We start from the raw sequence: 13,837 nt of genomic DNA, 5'->3' as shown, positions 1-13,837 counted from the left end.
AGGCTCTCAGGGCTGGGAATCTCCTCTGAGGAGCAGCCCTGGCAGGGTTTTTCGCCTCTGGGAGGGCTGCGGGGTGCTGGGCTGTGCTCCCCAGGTGTGCACTGCCACCCTGTGTTGGTGTCACCTGCAGTGCATCCCTGGGTGGTGGCACGACTGCTGTTCCCAAGAAGTACCTGGGGAGATGAGGGTGCAAGAAGAAGGGTGAAGATCCTGCACAGGGATGGCTTGGGGAGGGGAACAGCCCAGAGTCCTCTGCTCATCCCCAGGGGTGGCAGATCGTAGAATCATAGAACAGTTTGGGTTGGAAGGGACCCTAAAAATCATTTAATTCCAACCCCAGTGTGATGCTGTGGCTCTTCTTAGCACAGCAGGCTTCTTTCCCAGCTTCATCCGATCTCTGCTGTCCACATCTGTCTTTTCAATCTGAGTAAAAAGGCTCTTCTCCTCGGGGCTGTGCAGTTTGCCCCAGGAGCAGGCTGGACCTTCTGTCCTGGAGCTCCGGAGCATGCAGGGAGCAGCCTGAGATACCTGCTGCTGGTTTTCTCATGGATCCATTAGCAGGGGGGCACCCAGCATCCCAAAGCCACAGCTGGAAAATGACCCTTCTAGTGACTTATGTTGGGTTTTATTTGGATGCTGATTCCAGACCTCTCTGGGTGTGAGGTGGGACCCAGCTCGGGGTCTGCATTTCCTTCCTGTTATTGAAAGGGGCACAAGGCACGAGCACATCTGGAATGGATGGATGCGCTCGGGGAAGTCAAGCTGGGCAGGAGGGCTTGAAAGCAGAAGAACAGCATCCTGCTGCTGATGAGTTAAGCTTGGACACGAGGAGTGTACAGCCTCGTGGTGTGTCCCTGCTGAGGCTGGGTGATGCCCTCACCCATCACCCTTCCACTTGTGCTGCTGATTCTTGCTGCAGGGGGATGCCAGACCCCAGTGGTTTGGAGGCAGCAGGTTTTGTGCGCTCCTGCGATGTCCAAAGGACATGGGTGCTCAAAATCTTCTGCCCCCAGGCTGTGAGCTGCTGGGGTCTGGCACCCCCTGGGCTCCTTGCTACTTCCCCAAGCAAATACCAGAGCCCGTGAGCAGATAGACAGGAGCAGAATAACTGGAGAAGTGGGAAAATTGGGCGACCCGCACCAGGCGTTGCTGTGTTTTAGGAAGGGAGAGATCAAAGGCAGCTAGAGGCGCAGCGGGATTGCTGCCAAACGAGCTCTCGGGTGAGGAGCCAGTCGGGCCAGGTTCTATGCCCCAAGTTGCTCTGAAGAGCAATGAGGTGGCAAGATATTTTGGGTGGAGGCTGATTGCCTCTGACAGAGACGATTTGAAGGGGTAGAAACAAGCAACCTTTCCTGATCCAGTGGGAGGTGTCCCTGCCCATGGCAGGGGGGTTGGAATTAGATGATCTTTAAGATCCCTTCCAACTCAAACCATTCTATGATTCTATCTCAGCCTCTGCAGAAGGTCCCCGGGTGTCCCAAACCGCCCCCAGCTTTTGGAGCAGGGACATCTGGAGACCCCATCTCCTTTAAACAAAAAGAGCAAATAAATTCAGCAGGTGTGGCAGCACTGGGAGCAACAAGGGCCACTTTCTCAGCATCATTTACAAAGAGCTGGGAGCGATAGGCAGCTGGGAGTGGGGAAAATGGGTCTAGTGAGGCAGCAGGGGTGGCAGCACAAGGAAAGAACTGCTCCTGGAGGAGCACCACTGCCTTGCACCTTGTCCTGTGGCTAAAGCAGAGTTATCTTTTAGACATGTTACGGAATTTGTTCTTCTGGGCTATGCCAGTTAAGGAAGTTTCTCTTCCTTCCCGTAATGATAATATCTTCTCTATGAGCAGCCTAAACAAGCAGCAGCACAGGCACCAAGCAGCATTGATGCTCCGAGCCCCCATTTTACCGAGGCACGGTTGTCAGGGTTGCTGTCAGCATCCAGGCAGAGTTTGTCTGCAGTCAGAGTTGTCAGGAATAAATCGTAACAACTCTGCAGTGCCCATAGGAGTTAATGGTTAAACTCCAGCTAGGGCAGCGTTCTTGGAACAAGCCAGATATCCCTGCGCACAGAGCCCTGTGCAAGGAGCAACAGTGACCCTTTCTGTCTCTTGCTGGAATTCAAAGTTAAAGGGATTTGGAAACAAAGAACAGCTGAGAATGCCAGGAAGCAGGAGCATATTCACCCCCCTTCCCTGCCAAGGGCATTCCAGCAGCAAACCGAGCCTGAAGCAGGAGCTGCTGTGGCAGAGCCAGAGCTGGGGTTTTCAGAGCAGGAATGAGAATCCCTGGATCTAGTTTTCAGAGAGTGTTGCTTCCATGCTTGAGAGTCTACCACGCTGATTTTTCATTATTAAAGAGCCGGGGCTTGCTTAGCTTGGTGTAATTGGAGTGATGCCCCGGTGATGCTCAAGGCTGAGGAGCAGTTTGGGCTCAGCCCTGGGCAGGGGGATCTGGGACGGGGTGACATGAGCTGAACCCCAGCAGCAGTTCAGTCTCCACAAAGCCCTAGTTTATCATAATCACTGAGAGGCTTGCAGGTTTGCAGCGTGCCTGCAAGGATTACAGCATCGCCCAGACGTCCAGCTGAAGCAGGAGGCTGTTGCATTAAACACAGACCCAGGGTCTGGTCCCACTGCCTTCCTCCTTGCATGGCCAGTGATGCTGGTTGGGGCGATAGGAACCATAGGGTCCTCCTCTCCACCTACACGTGAGCTTCAGCTACTGTTTATTGTACAAACTCCACTGGGACGTGGTTAAACACCCTCAGACGTCTACAGACCTTTATCACGGAGCTGGGACGACTCCAGTGAAACCCTCTCACAACCCAGACTTGATGCTCTCCACGTGGAGGTGTCTTGGACCAACAGTAGCCAACTCCAGCTCCCCGACCTCCTGCAGGACACCAGCCCCAAGGCTCCCTGCTGACACCAGCCCTGATGCTGCTGCACGGTGACAAAGTCTATTATTAAGATGACCAGTTTCTCCTGGAGACTGTGGCCCTGTACAGCGATGTCCTTTGATATCACCGGGATTCAACAAACCCCTGCTCCTGAATTTGATCTTTGTAATGAGAGATGCGCACAAGGATGCTTTTAATTGGGACAGTAGGTCTTGACAGGCTTATGTAGACATGGAAATGATATGTCTGAGCCAGGATGGGACTGATAGTTAAGAAGTAGATGAATACTCCATGCAAAATGCAAAGCTGAGTGTTTTCTTTGGGTCTTTTCTATCATTGCAGTGTGTCAACACAGTCTGGATAATCTGCATTAAGGCACCGAGGGTACATTTAGCATCTCTTCTGCTTCTGGACTACTAAAACCTCTCTTCACAGCTGTTTTTTTGGCTGGGGTCTGCTATGATTTTTACTGTCCAGGCATAAATCGAGCCCAGAATTGAGTCGTTCAAAGCCTGTTTTCAGAGGTATGCAGACAAAACTCTCTGAACTCAGCTGGAATTGGATTTTGTTTCTGTTCTTGCTTTCTCCCATCCATGTCCCAGACACCCTCAAATGCATTAATTAATTGGCACTAATACGTGGGAGCAGCCTTTCCCTTCAGACCCTGGGAGAGGAGCAGGTGCTGCTGCAGCTCCTGGGCTCAGCTGCGTGGGTGCAGGTGCCTGCAGGAGCACAGCTGAGGCTCATGGCAGCTCATCTGACAGCCCACCAGCTTTTTCCCTTGTAAAAGAGAGGCTCCTCACCCTACTCAGGTTCCTACTGGTTTGCAAACTGGGGCTGCTCTGGTTGCTCTGACACCAGGTGATGGTGAGCATCCCACAGGGACTTGGCTGAGGAGCAGCTTGTTGCTGGAGACTCTGCTGATGAGAGGTGGATGCTGGGCTAGAGCAAAGGTAAGAATCTTCCTTTGGATCTATGGATTATGGGTTGTATCAGGGCAGGGGAGCTTTGCTCCCTGTGTTCCTCGCTGCCTCAGTGAGCCAGGGTTGGGGAGCGATTATCCAGGTGACTGTAAATGTGAGGCTGCTCCCACAAACAAAAAAGGGGAATATCTGGTGTTGCCTGAGTGAACTGGCAGGCTTCAACCAGCCTGATGTGCAGACAGGCAGCAGGAGAGGTTCCCACCCAGCCCTCCTCAGGCTGTGGACTTTCAAGTGCAAATGATTGACTTTAAAGGCAGGGAGAACACAGCACAAATGAAAGAGGAGAGCAAACTGCAAGGCTAAGCTGTGAGTGAAGGGGCCAGCCCTCTGAAACCAGCTCTTACATGGTTTAATGGTGCATTTTCATCCACTCTGACCTCTCCTTTTTGCCTCCTGTGGATTCCAGCATTGTGCTACTTAATGCTCTGTCTCGCTGCACATCACTTGCATAACACAGATCGGTGACTCCTGCAGTCTCGGAGGGAGTCTCACCCTGTTTATTTAATAAGAAAGGAGGACAGCATTAAATTTCATTAAAAACATTTTTGGCCTGAAACAGAACCTTAACTTCTCTTAAAACCAAATGGATTTGGAAACAAACTTATTCTCTTCCAAATCTTGGCTTATTTAGTCAAAATCAGGGTGTGCTACAGCGTGACAAAGCAAAGTTTTGATAAGACTTCCTAGCAGAAATCTCAGTCGCAAAGATTACTTATTAAACTATGATGGGGTGGAGTGATGTTCATTAAGGGATGGAGGGGTTGGGCTGACAATTGGACTTCAATGAGCTTGGAGGTCTTTTCCAGCTTTAATGATCCAACGATTCTACGAATTAGAGGCCTGGCTCTGGGTTTTGTCATACGAGCCTGTTCAGTATTCACAATACTGTCTTGAAAAGCTGATTGTACTCCAAGGTCAATGATGAAAACGATTGAATGCAGATTTATCTTAATACTGCAAGCAGTTAATTAACGTCAGTACATTGTTTAGTGTCATTGCCTCCACAGGCCCTCTCTCTAAAGAAAGCCTGCATCAGTTCTGAAATTAAATTGCCTGTTAGGAACAGAGGCACTTGCTTTATTAGCAGAGATGCTCACTAGACGCCCGACACGGAAAGCCAGGATTGCAGGAATTATTTTTTTCATGAAGGAATTAAAGTGATCCTTTCAAGCTAAGCTGTTTGGGTAGCTTCTCGGCTAACGGGGCTGCTCTGGGAGGTCCCCACTGATGCAGGAGATGGTGCAGAAGGCAGAGGGGCAGCAGCAGGTCCCGTGTCACCCATCCCAGAGTGGAAATGCTGTGGAAGTTTCTTCTGTTCATTGTGCTGAAAGCACTTACACAAAATCCTGTCTCATGTGGGTCCTGGGCTGCAGGAGACCCAAACATCTGGTTCAGACCTCCACATCTGCGACGCCTGGCTGCTGTCTGGGTCCTTAACTCCTCAAGTTAAGACAGACTGAGGTTAAAATTCCCTGTTTACCATTACCAGAGCAACATAAATCTATACTACACAGTCATTTTCTGCTCACATACAAGTTTATTCCAGAAATAAGCTACCGTTGTTATAAAAGGAGATGGCACAAATATTGACAGCGTCAGCTGGGTCTGGAAGGTGTGAGGATAGTTTGAAAGGGAATGAGATGGTGTTGTCTCAGACTCGCGTCTCTCCCGTTTTGGGCAGCGCTTCTGGTTCTGCCACTCAGTCTGTTGCTTCTTAACTGTCGCTTCACGATGAACGTGGCTGTTTGTGCGTCCGCTGAGTGCTGATCCGGGCGGGATGCGAGAGCAGGATGCTGGAGGAGGCAGTGGGATGTCTCTGCAGCCACCAGCCTCTTGCACTGGGAGCATCGCTGAGCTCCTGCTGGTCTGACAGTTTTGAACGTGGCAGCGGTTGCTTTTTGGAGGCACTTGCACGGGGCAGGTGAGTGCTCAAGCCTCACAGGCTTTGATAAAGTTCACACACACACACACACCCCACCCCCCCCAAATCCTATGGAGCAGCGGAATCCTACATTTCTTCCCAGAGGGGCTTTATCCACAGGCAACCCCTCTTAAAATAAGCCAAACCCCCAATTCCACAGTTTCCCTCTTGCGATGAATCCCCAAATGCATCAAAGACCTTGTAGAAGACTATGCCCCATCCACATGCTGAGTGATTCTTTATATAAATAGCTCATGTACACCTGCTACACGCAAAATCCTATGTACATGTGGCATTACTCAGTGTGAAGCCCCGAATACCTCTCGTGGTACCACTCCCAAGATGCTGGGGCAGAAGATCACAGCAGAAGATGCTTGTGGTTGTGCTGCTGGAGGACAGGCAGTGAAGGCACCTGGATCCAGGATGAAAAGTCCCTTTTCCAGCAGCCCTGTGAGTCATGGAGCTATTCCTTCAGCAGACCGAGCTTCTTCAGTGCCTCTCGACGGTTCTCATCGGTCACCCCTTTGGGGGAAATCTTCACGCTGACACAGGAGCGAGCTGGCCTGGGGAAACCCTGCAGCGGGTGGGATCGCCGCTTGCTGCTCTTCTCCTGCTCCACCTGCTCGGGCTCCTTCAGAGTGGTAAAGTCCTTCCCTGCCCCGAGGGATGCTGGCCGGGGGCGGCTGCTCCTGAGGAAGCTCGGGGCGAGCCGCTCGATGAAAGACATCTTGCCCAAGGAGCTGCTGGTCTTGACGTTCTGCTCCTTAGTGCTGGCCATGTAGCTGCTCAGCCCCACGCCGGAACGCTCCAGGGTGTTGGATTTGAAGGTCATCTGCCGGATAGCTGGCACCGACCTCTCCGCTGCCTCAGAGCGAGCCTTGGAATCCCCAGAGATGGGAGATGGCATCTCCCTCAGTTGGGGATGCACAGTAGGTTGAAGGTGGGTGCTGGGCTCCTTCCTGTCCTGTGACAGTCCAAGCTTCTCCAATGCTTCCCGATGGGCTTTCTCCCTCTCCTTGGGGTCAAGGTGCCCTGAGTTCACCTTTTCAGTAGCAGCATCGCCGGCAGAGCCAGGCTGAGAGCTGGCTGAGGGCAGAGGTGGTGCTTTCACCTTCTGGCTGGGCTCCGTGGCAACTGGCACTGCGCTGTTTTTGCTGGTTTTCAGGATAATATTTGGTGGCAATTTTCGTGGTTTGGGGGCAGTTGGAGGCCCACGCTTAGCATCAGAATCTTTAGGGGCTTCTCCCAACGTAGATTTCTCTGGCTGGCCCCATGAAGTCCAAGTCTTGGTCTCCTTGGCTGCTTCCCCCTTGGAATCTGAATGACTGCTGCGTGACCACTCGTGGCTCACTAGGTCATCCTGGAAGGGATCCAGAGACTGGATAATCAAAGATCCCCTGGACTGCATCTGGTTTCTTGTGTTGGTATGGTCAAGCCTGTCTTCCTTGGCCACGTCCTGTGGAGTTTTACCTCCTGGCATTGGACCCTCCACTGTGCGGACCGTTGCTTTGCTGCCAGAAGCTCCATTTGCTCTTTGTGTGTTTGCTGCCTTGATGTCCCTTGGAAGACTGTAATATCCTGGGCTTGGAACAACTGCTGGAGCTGAGCTTGGGAAGACTGAGATGCTCTTGCCACTCTTCTGTTCAGCTGCACGCTGCTGACCCTCACTCAGAGGAGGAGACCCATTTTTCACATCTAGGCAAAGAGAGAGATGTGAAGTCATGTGCTGTTCTGCAGACACACAGGACATCTTCCTGTTTGCTAAGAAAGTCAGATACTTTGGATTTGACAAAGGGTGTGATGAACAAAGAGCCTTGTTAATCTGTGTAAGCCTCTTCAGAGCATGAGCAAAGATGCTCTGCCCTGCAGTTCCGCTGACCTTGCTCGCTGCTAGCAGCTCCTGCATGGGAAACCTGGGAGAATGCAGCTGCTGCCCTGCCTGTCTCACTGCGGAGTGGTGAAAACAAGCTGGTTTTAGCTTATCACAAGAACAACACTGGGGCAATGCTCCTTCCTTGCCTGCCATATATGCATCCCAGTGGGAGAGTCCCCTTGGAAAAGGGCTGGAGCATGGATTTCCCTGCCCAAGGCAGGTGGTTTGGAACCCAATGATCTTTAAGGTCCCTTCTAACCCAAAGCCCATGTGATTCTATGATTTCTAGCTTACCCTGGTGAGCGGAGTCTCTCTTGGACCGTGTCCCAGGTAGCTGGGAGGGCTCCACGTAGTCAGTCTCATCGGTAGAAACCCCACTGTCTGCTTCTGCATCCAGTGAGCCAATAGTTTCTTCTAAGAACATCAAACACTCTTTTTCTTCCACGGATAAGTAGTCGTAACTGTTATCACTCTGGAAAAAGAAAGAGAGCGGTGCAGGCAGGAGACAGAGGTGTGTTGTTATTCACAGCCCTGGTGGTTAAGAGGAGACTTGGGCAGTGAGTCTTCAGAAGTTGGTACTTAACAGCTACAAGAAACTAGACAACTTCCTATGAGCACCAGAAGATGGGTAATTCTTAACTTGGGAACCTGATTCCTACCTTTAGTTCTTTAGTTTGTTCTGAAATACCATGGGTAGCGTGGGTGGTCTTATAGGTATAGACACCTGAATCTTAAAATCTTGTCTAAGCATCATAACTGCTGAAGGCTTCTCTGGGGGTGGTGATCCCTCTCCTTGCTCTCTTCATACCCCAGCTTTGAAAGGATTGTGGCCAGATCCCATTTAGTTTCTGCTGTACTTTAAGTATCGTGAGATATGGTTGTTCTGGAAGTGCCGAGTTCCAAGGGGATACGTGCTCTGTGTCATGAAAAAAACTGAAGCGCAGGAAAAGATGGAATGTGCATCAGATCAACAAGCACAGAAGAGAAATCATCCCAGCTGGCGTTGTTTTGCAAGGAGACACCTATCGAAATCTTTTACCATGCAATATCACAACCAGTTTTCCATCCCTAATAAATTTCAGAGGGTTTGGTTCTGGTTTGCGATGCATCAAATGGAAAACCTGTTCGAGACCAAGCGCTGCGCTAGCACGTATCAATTATGCTCCACGTCAGACAGGATGTAATTAGTCCATCAATCTTGGAATCGGTGTTTGGAGACAAACAAGCTTTAATGGACAGATAGTGAAAAATTACACATCTTACCCCCTGGTCCAAACTCATCTCTGCCTTAACAAGGGAATTAATCTCTTGCCAGCCGGGAGGAGTGCGGCTCGCTGTCTCTTCCAGGTGAAGTCACTCTGGTTGGAGCCAGTCTGACCCAGTTATCAAACTGGGGATCTCGCAGGCTGCTCCTGCACTCTCTGCCTCTGCATCTTCAGGCAACACAGAAGCTTCTGGGCTCTCAGTGTCGTTTCCCCAAGCAGCTTAGGCTCCTGATTGCTGGAGGGAAAGTCTGGCAGTGCTTCGGGGCAGGAATTAATTTGGTCCTTGCACTGCTCTTAGCAATTTGCTGTTTTTGGGGGAGCCCTGGCGCTTCCAAAGCACCCACGGAGAGCAGTTTTGAGCTGAGATCTGACTGAAATCCTTCCTCAGCCACTGCGAGGGGCAAACTGAGCCGCTGCCGTGCCCGGGCTGGGTGCAGAGGGGTCACTTACCCGCTGCGAGTCGTTGGAGGCTGTGCTGACCATGCTGTCCCAGCTGCCGGAGTTGCAGGCAGCCATCCCCAGCCCCAGCTCCTTCCTAGGCATATCCCAGGCCGCCGCGGCGTCCGGCACGGGGCGATGTCCCGGCTGAGGCAGAAGAAAGGAGAAGTGTTAAGCTGCGAGACCCATAGGGTGAGGCAAGCATGCTGTGGAGCTGCCCGATGGATGAAAGTGCCCTGGACCTTAGACTGCTTTCTCCAGCAGAAGGGGCAGCCGGGCTCTGTTAAAGCACCCTTGGAACTGAAGTTTTCCCTAAGAGGAAGCTCTGGACTGCCCATCCATGGCCCTCTTGTGTTGGTGATTTAATCATCTCTGAGGCACAGATATATATACACACTTGGCACTGGTGAGACCACTCCTCGAATCCTGTGTTCAGTTCTGGCCCCTCACCACAAGAAGGATGTTGAGGCTCTAGAGCGAGTCCAGAGAAGAGCAACGAAGCTGGGGAGGGGGCTGGAGAACAAGAGGAGCGTCTGAGAGAGCTGGGGGTGTTTAGCCTGGAGAAGAGGAGGCTGAGGGGAGACCTCATTGCACTCTCCAACTACCTGAGAGGAGGTTGTGGAGAGGAGGGAGCTGGGCTCTTCTCCCAAGGGCCAGGGGACAGGAAGAGAGGGAATGGCCTCAAGCTCCACCAGGGGAGGGTCAGGCTGGACATTAGGAAAAAATTTTTCACGGAAAGGGTCATTGGTCCCTGGCAGAGGCTGCCCAGGGAGGGGGTTGAGTCCCCTTCCCTGGAGGGGTTTAAGGGATGGGTGGACAAGGTGCTGAGGGACATGGGTTAGTGATTGATGGGAATGGTTGGACTCGATGATCCGGTGGGTCTTTTCCAACCTGGTGAGTCTGTGATTCTATGATAAGGTGGTACCTGAGTGAAGGAAGAGTCCGTAAGCCCAGTTCAGCCTCGGAGCTTGGCAGCAGCGACCCTGCCCAGTGATCCCAGCCCAGCCCTGCCTCCTGGACCTCTTCTCTCCTCCGCACCCGCCGCAGCTGACGTGCTCTCAAACTTCTGACCACACTGACCCAAAACGCTGCTGTTTAGTCACAGCCTCGCTCTGCTTCCAGCTTCCTCCTGGCAAAGAGCTTCCTCTGCCACCTTTCCTCGGGGGCCACGGAGGTGTCGTGGCTGCGGGGAGGAGCCCCTGTACCTTCAGGGTGCGCCTGGGTGTGTGTGGGCACATGCCTCGCATAGCTCACAGGACGCAGGGCAGCGCTGGGAGCTGTGCCCAGGCTGAAGCCGTGCCCGAGGGGCTGCGAGCAGCACTGTGATGTCTATTTTTTTTTGTCTATTTGCAGCGATGCAGCCCAGAGGGATGCAGCTCATGCCCCCAGCATCAGTGGGACCGGGATGCAGCAGTAGCTGCATGACCAACAACCTGCCCTCAGCATTCCAAGCACGGAGGGGCCAGTTATGCTCGCAGGGTGCACAGCCAAGAGAGCTCCGCAGCCTGCGGGGAGAGGCCAGAGAGCCTACAAAAGGCATAATTACTTATGAATATAAAATATTAACCTTCCCAAAGTTATTGACACCGCCAATTAGGTGTTTTTTTCACGCGCGCCACCCGTTCTTCGGGAGAGGAGAACCAGGCTAATGAGAGCAGCAAAACAAACACCCCCTCCAACACACACGGACCCACGCAAGAGGATTTGCTCGTTAGGAGACAGAGGAGCTCTTTGTGCTGTAACCTGGCCATGACATGCACACTGCTGCTTTTTTCTCTTGTAGCAGGATCAGGGAATTAGATCTAGCGATAAGCGAGCAGAACTGGCTGCTTGTTCAGAGGGTCAGACCCTGAAAGAATTCCTTTGTAATTGGAATATGCCGCAAAAATCAGATTTCACCACCCACGCCCTGACAGATCTGATCCCTCCATGCGGGAGGAGTTTAATATTTCAGTCTCGGCTTTGGATTATTTACTGCTAAATTACATTTTGGTAAGTGTTGGTTTTGGAGCAGCAGTACCCTTGATTGTTTGAATTTAGTTGGCTTTCTAGCCAGAGCTTTTAGCTGCTAGAGTTTAGGGGGTTTTAGGCTTCTACAAGCTGCGTGGTTTTGCTGTGCACCCAGACGTGTTTGCTAGGTGAAGTAAGAATTTGATTCCAAGCAGCAAGAGGCGACTGCCTGCTTGGTCAGGATTGCTGCAACGCTCCTCGCTGCCTGCTACACAGATTTGAGAGAGCAAAACACTCCTGGGGGAGCGAAAGTCTTGCTCAGACTTGGCCCCTGCAGCTGGAGCAGCCGGTCGGAGCCCAGCGACCACGGTGCAAGGCAGCTCCAGAGCAGCAGCCTGGCCCAGCTCTAATGAGGGGTCTCAACAGAGCTAATTTCCCCGTGAGGCTGCCCACCATGGTCAGAAATCATTTACAAACAGCATTTGTAGAAAAAGAAAGCAGCTGCTGAGGCTTTGGCACCTGCTGAGCTCATGGGGAGGCAAAGTTCAGCCTGGAGCTCGTTCAAGGCTGGAGAGGATCTTACACAGAAACAAGAAGTTCATTTTCCTGCCCCTGGTTCCCTGATGCGATTAGGGCTCTAATGCAGTCATCCGACTTGGAAAAGGAGGAAAACCGGTGTTGAAAAATCACAGTTTTATGATTCAGAAGGATTTTCCTGTTCCTTCCTTTCGCTGAACAAAGCAGCAGTTCAGCCACAAACTAAAACATGACTGAGCACTTTACATTTAAAGTCATGGGACTCGAAAAGCTGTTTCTCAGTGGTATGTATCTTGCCGCACTAAAAATGCTTTTGGAAGAAGCAATATTTTTAGCCTAAAATAAAAGGCTGGTTCGTGCAGCTTCTGTAACTGCTGCCCTAACTGTCCTTTACAAAGCTGACGAAGCCCTCGGACATCTAAGAGGTGCTGGGTAGCAATTAATGCCGATTGCATTATAGGAAGAGGCTACTTTCTTTAAAGCCTGGTACTGCTACCAGCACGCTATCACAGCTCTCCAGAAAAGGCAAAGAACCCCAACATTTTTGCTGTCTAAGGCAGAGCAGCTGTACCCCCTCTGCCTTACAGCTGACAGCAAGAGGGCTTCATCCTGGCCAGCTGGAAACACAAAACAATGCAAAACATGGCTTGCAGGTACCCTCCCATCCGCTCCTGGCACAGCGGGACTGATCCAGCCTCAGAGGGAAAGGAGACGATGGCAGCAGATCTATAGTTCTTCCTAGTTAAACAAGTAAACCAAGTGCACAGAGCAGTTTGTTGTCCCGAGCATGAGTTTTCCCCGTCCCTCTGCTGGAAGCTGCTCATCTCTTCAGCTTTCCTCCTGCCACCACCTTCAAATCACCTCGTCCACCTTCGCTGGTGCCACCTCCAGCACGCTTTCGCCTTCCAAAGCAAAGCACGTCCCCAGCCCTGCAGGTGCCTAGAGCCCCGCATCTCACCCAGAGGCACTCAGCGCATTCAGCAGGAAAAGCAAAGAATAAGAAAGAATAGATATTATTATTATTTTTCTTTTTTTTTTACCAGACGTCCGTCGTTCCGTGCTGCCCAAATCCTTGTCCCGGCCGTGCCTATCCCAGGACTTCTTTGCTTTGCTGGGCTAACCAAACAGAGCCGGGTTACACATTAACTCACCTCCCCGGCAGAGATAAGGCTGCGCGGGTGCTCGGCGGTTGGGTGTTCGGCAGGTACACGCTTGCAGGTGAGCCCCCAGCCCCTCACCTGCAGCCTGCTGCAGCGGGCTGAGGGAAACTCATCTCGCACCCGTGCGAGGCAGGTTTGCTACCACACAGCCAAAGCCCTGAAGCACCTTCATGTCCTAACGCGAAGCGGCTGAGTCCTCGTGCGCCGTAGCCTCGCGCAGCCCTACCCGAGCAGCTTTGCTGGGAGCCAGCGCGGTGCAGGCAGAGGCAGCACCAGTGCCCGGGAGGCTGCGGGCAGCTCTGCTCGGTACCACCCAGCTCACTCACTCACTCACTCACTTCCCAGCTTGGCTGGTGTCCTCTGATGTCCTCAGCACGGGTTTCACTGGAGACTCCTTAATCCGCCAGCCTGTTCTGCAGCATAGCTGCTCGCTGACACGCGGAGCAGCCGAACGCGGAGCCCTGACCAAAGTGCCTTTGTACATAGTAATTAAGCCCTTCTGCTGGGTGTTTGCGCCGGGTGCTGCTGGATGCGATACCTCACAACAGGTTTATTCTCTTCGGCGGTTGAGTGCAGGAGGTCCCTCAGCTCAGGGAAGGACCCGATTCTTTCTTGGCTCTCAACCCACAGATTGTTGGTAGTACAGGTAGATACTTGCATATCACCAGAGCTTTCCCAGAGAGCAAAGGTTTGCTGCCTGTTGCTGTATGCTGCAAGGAGATTCTTGTAAAGATGAGTAAGAAGTCAATTTAGAAGGGAAGCTCTACCACTGAGCTTTATTTGACTTGGACCCTTGTGGGTCCCTTCCAGCTCGGGA

At 52.1% G+C, this 13,837-nt stretch overlaps 1 protein-coding gene across 1 annotated transcript; it reads right to left on the bottom strand.

Annotated features, from left to right (window-relative positions):
* Window positions 1–5,686: 5,686 nt before the first annotated feature.
* On the bottom strand, window positions 5,687–9,569 carry C24H1orf116 (chromosome 24 C1orf116 homolog). Its single transcript, XM_069876158.1, has 3 exons — window positions 9,386–9,569; window positions 7,965–8,142; window positions 5,687–7,492 (listed from the first exon to the last, which is right to left on the bottom strand). The coding sequence occupies exons 1-3, from the start codon at window positions 9,476–9,478 to the stop codon at window positions 6,261–6,263; spliced, it is 1,503 nt and encodes a 500-aa protein (XP_069732259.1). The 5' UTR covers window positions 9,479–9,569; the 3' UTR covers window positions 5,687–6,260.
* Window positions 9,570–13,837: the final 4,268 nt, after the last annotated feature.

Source organism: Phaenicophaeus curvirostris, chromosome 24 (assembly GCF_032191515.1).
Source record: "Phaenicophaeus curvirostris isolate KB17595 chromosome 24, BPBGC_Pcur_1.0, whole genome shotgun sequence".
NCBI lineage: Eukaryota > Metazoa > Chordata > Aves > Cuculiformes > Cuculidae > Phaenicophaeus > Phaenicophaeus curvirostris.
This window is presented reverse-complemented; position numbering and strand designations above follow the sequence as displayed.

Bases quoted from the DNA above. Each gene is read 5' to 3' on its own strand.
- C24H1orf116 (XM_069876158.1), bottom strand. From the start codon at position 9,478: ATGCCTAGGAAGGAGCTGGGGCTGGGGATGGCTGCCTGCAACTCCGGC. The intron at 8,143-9,385 runs GTAAGTGACCCC...TTCTTTTTCCAG, and splicing joins CCTCCAACGACTCGCAGCGG to AGTGATAACAGTTACGACTA. The intron at 7,493-7,964 runs GTAAGCTAGAAA...CTCTTTGCCTAG, and splicing joins GAGAGACTCCGCTCACCAGG to ATGTGAAAAATGGGTCTCCT.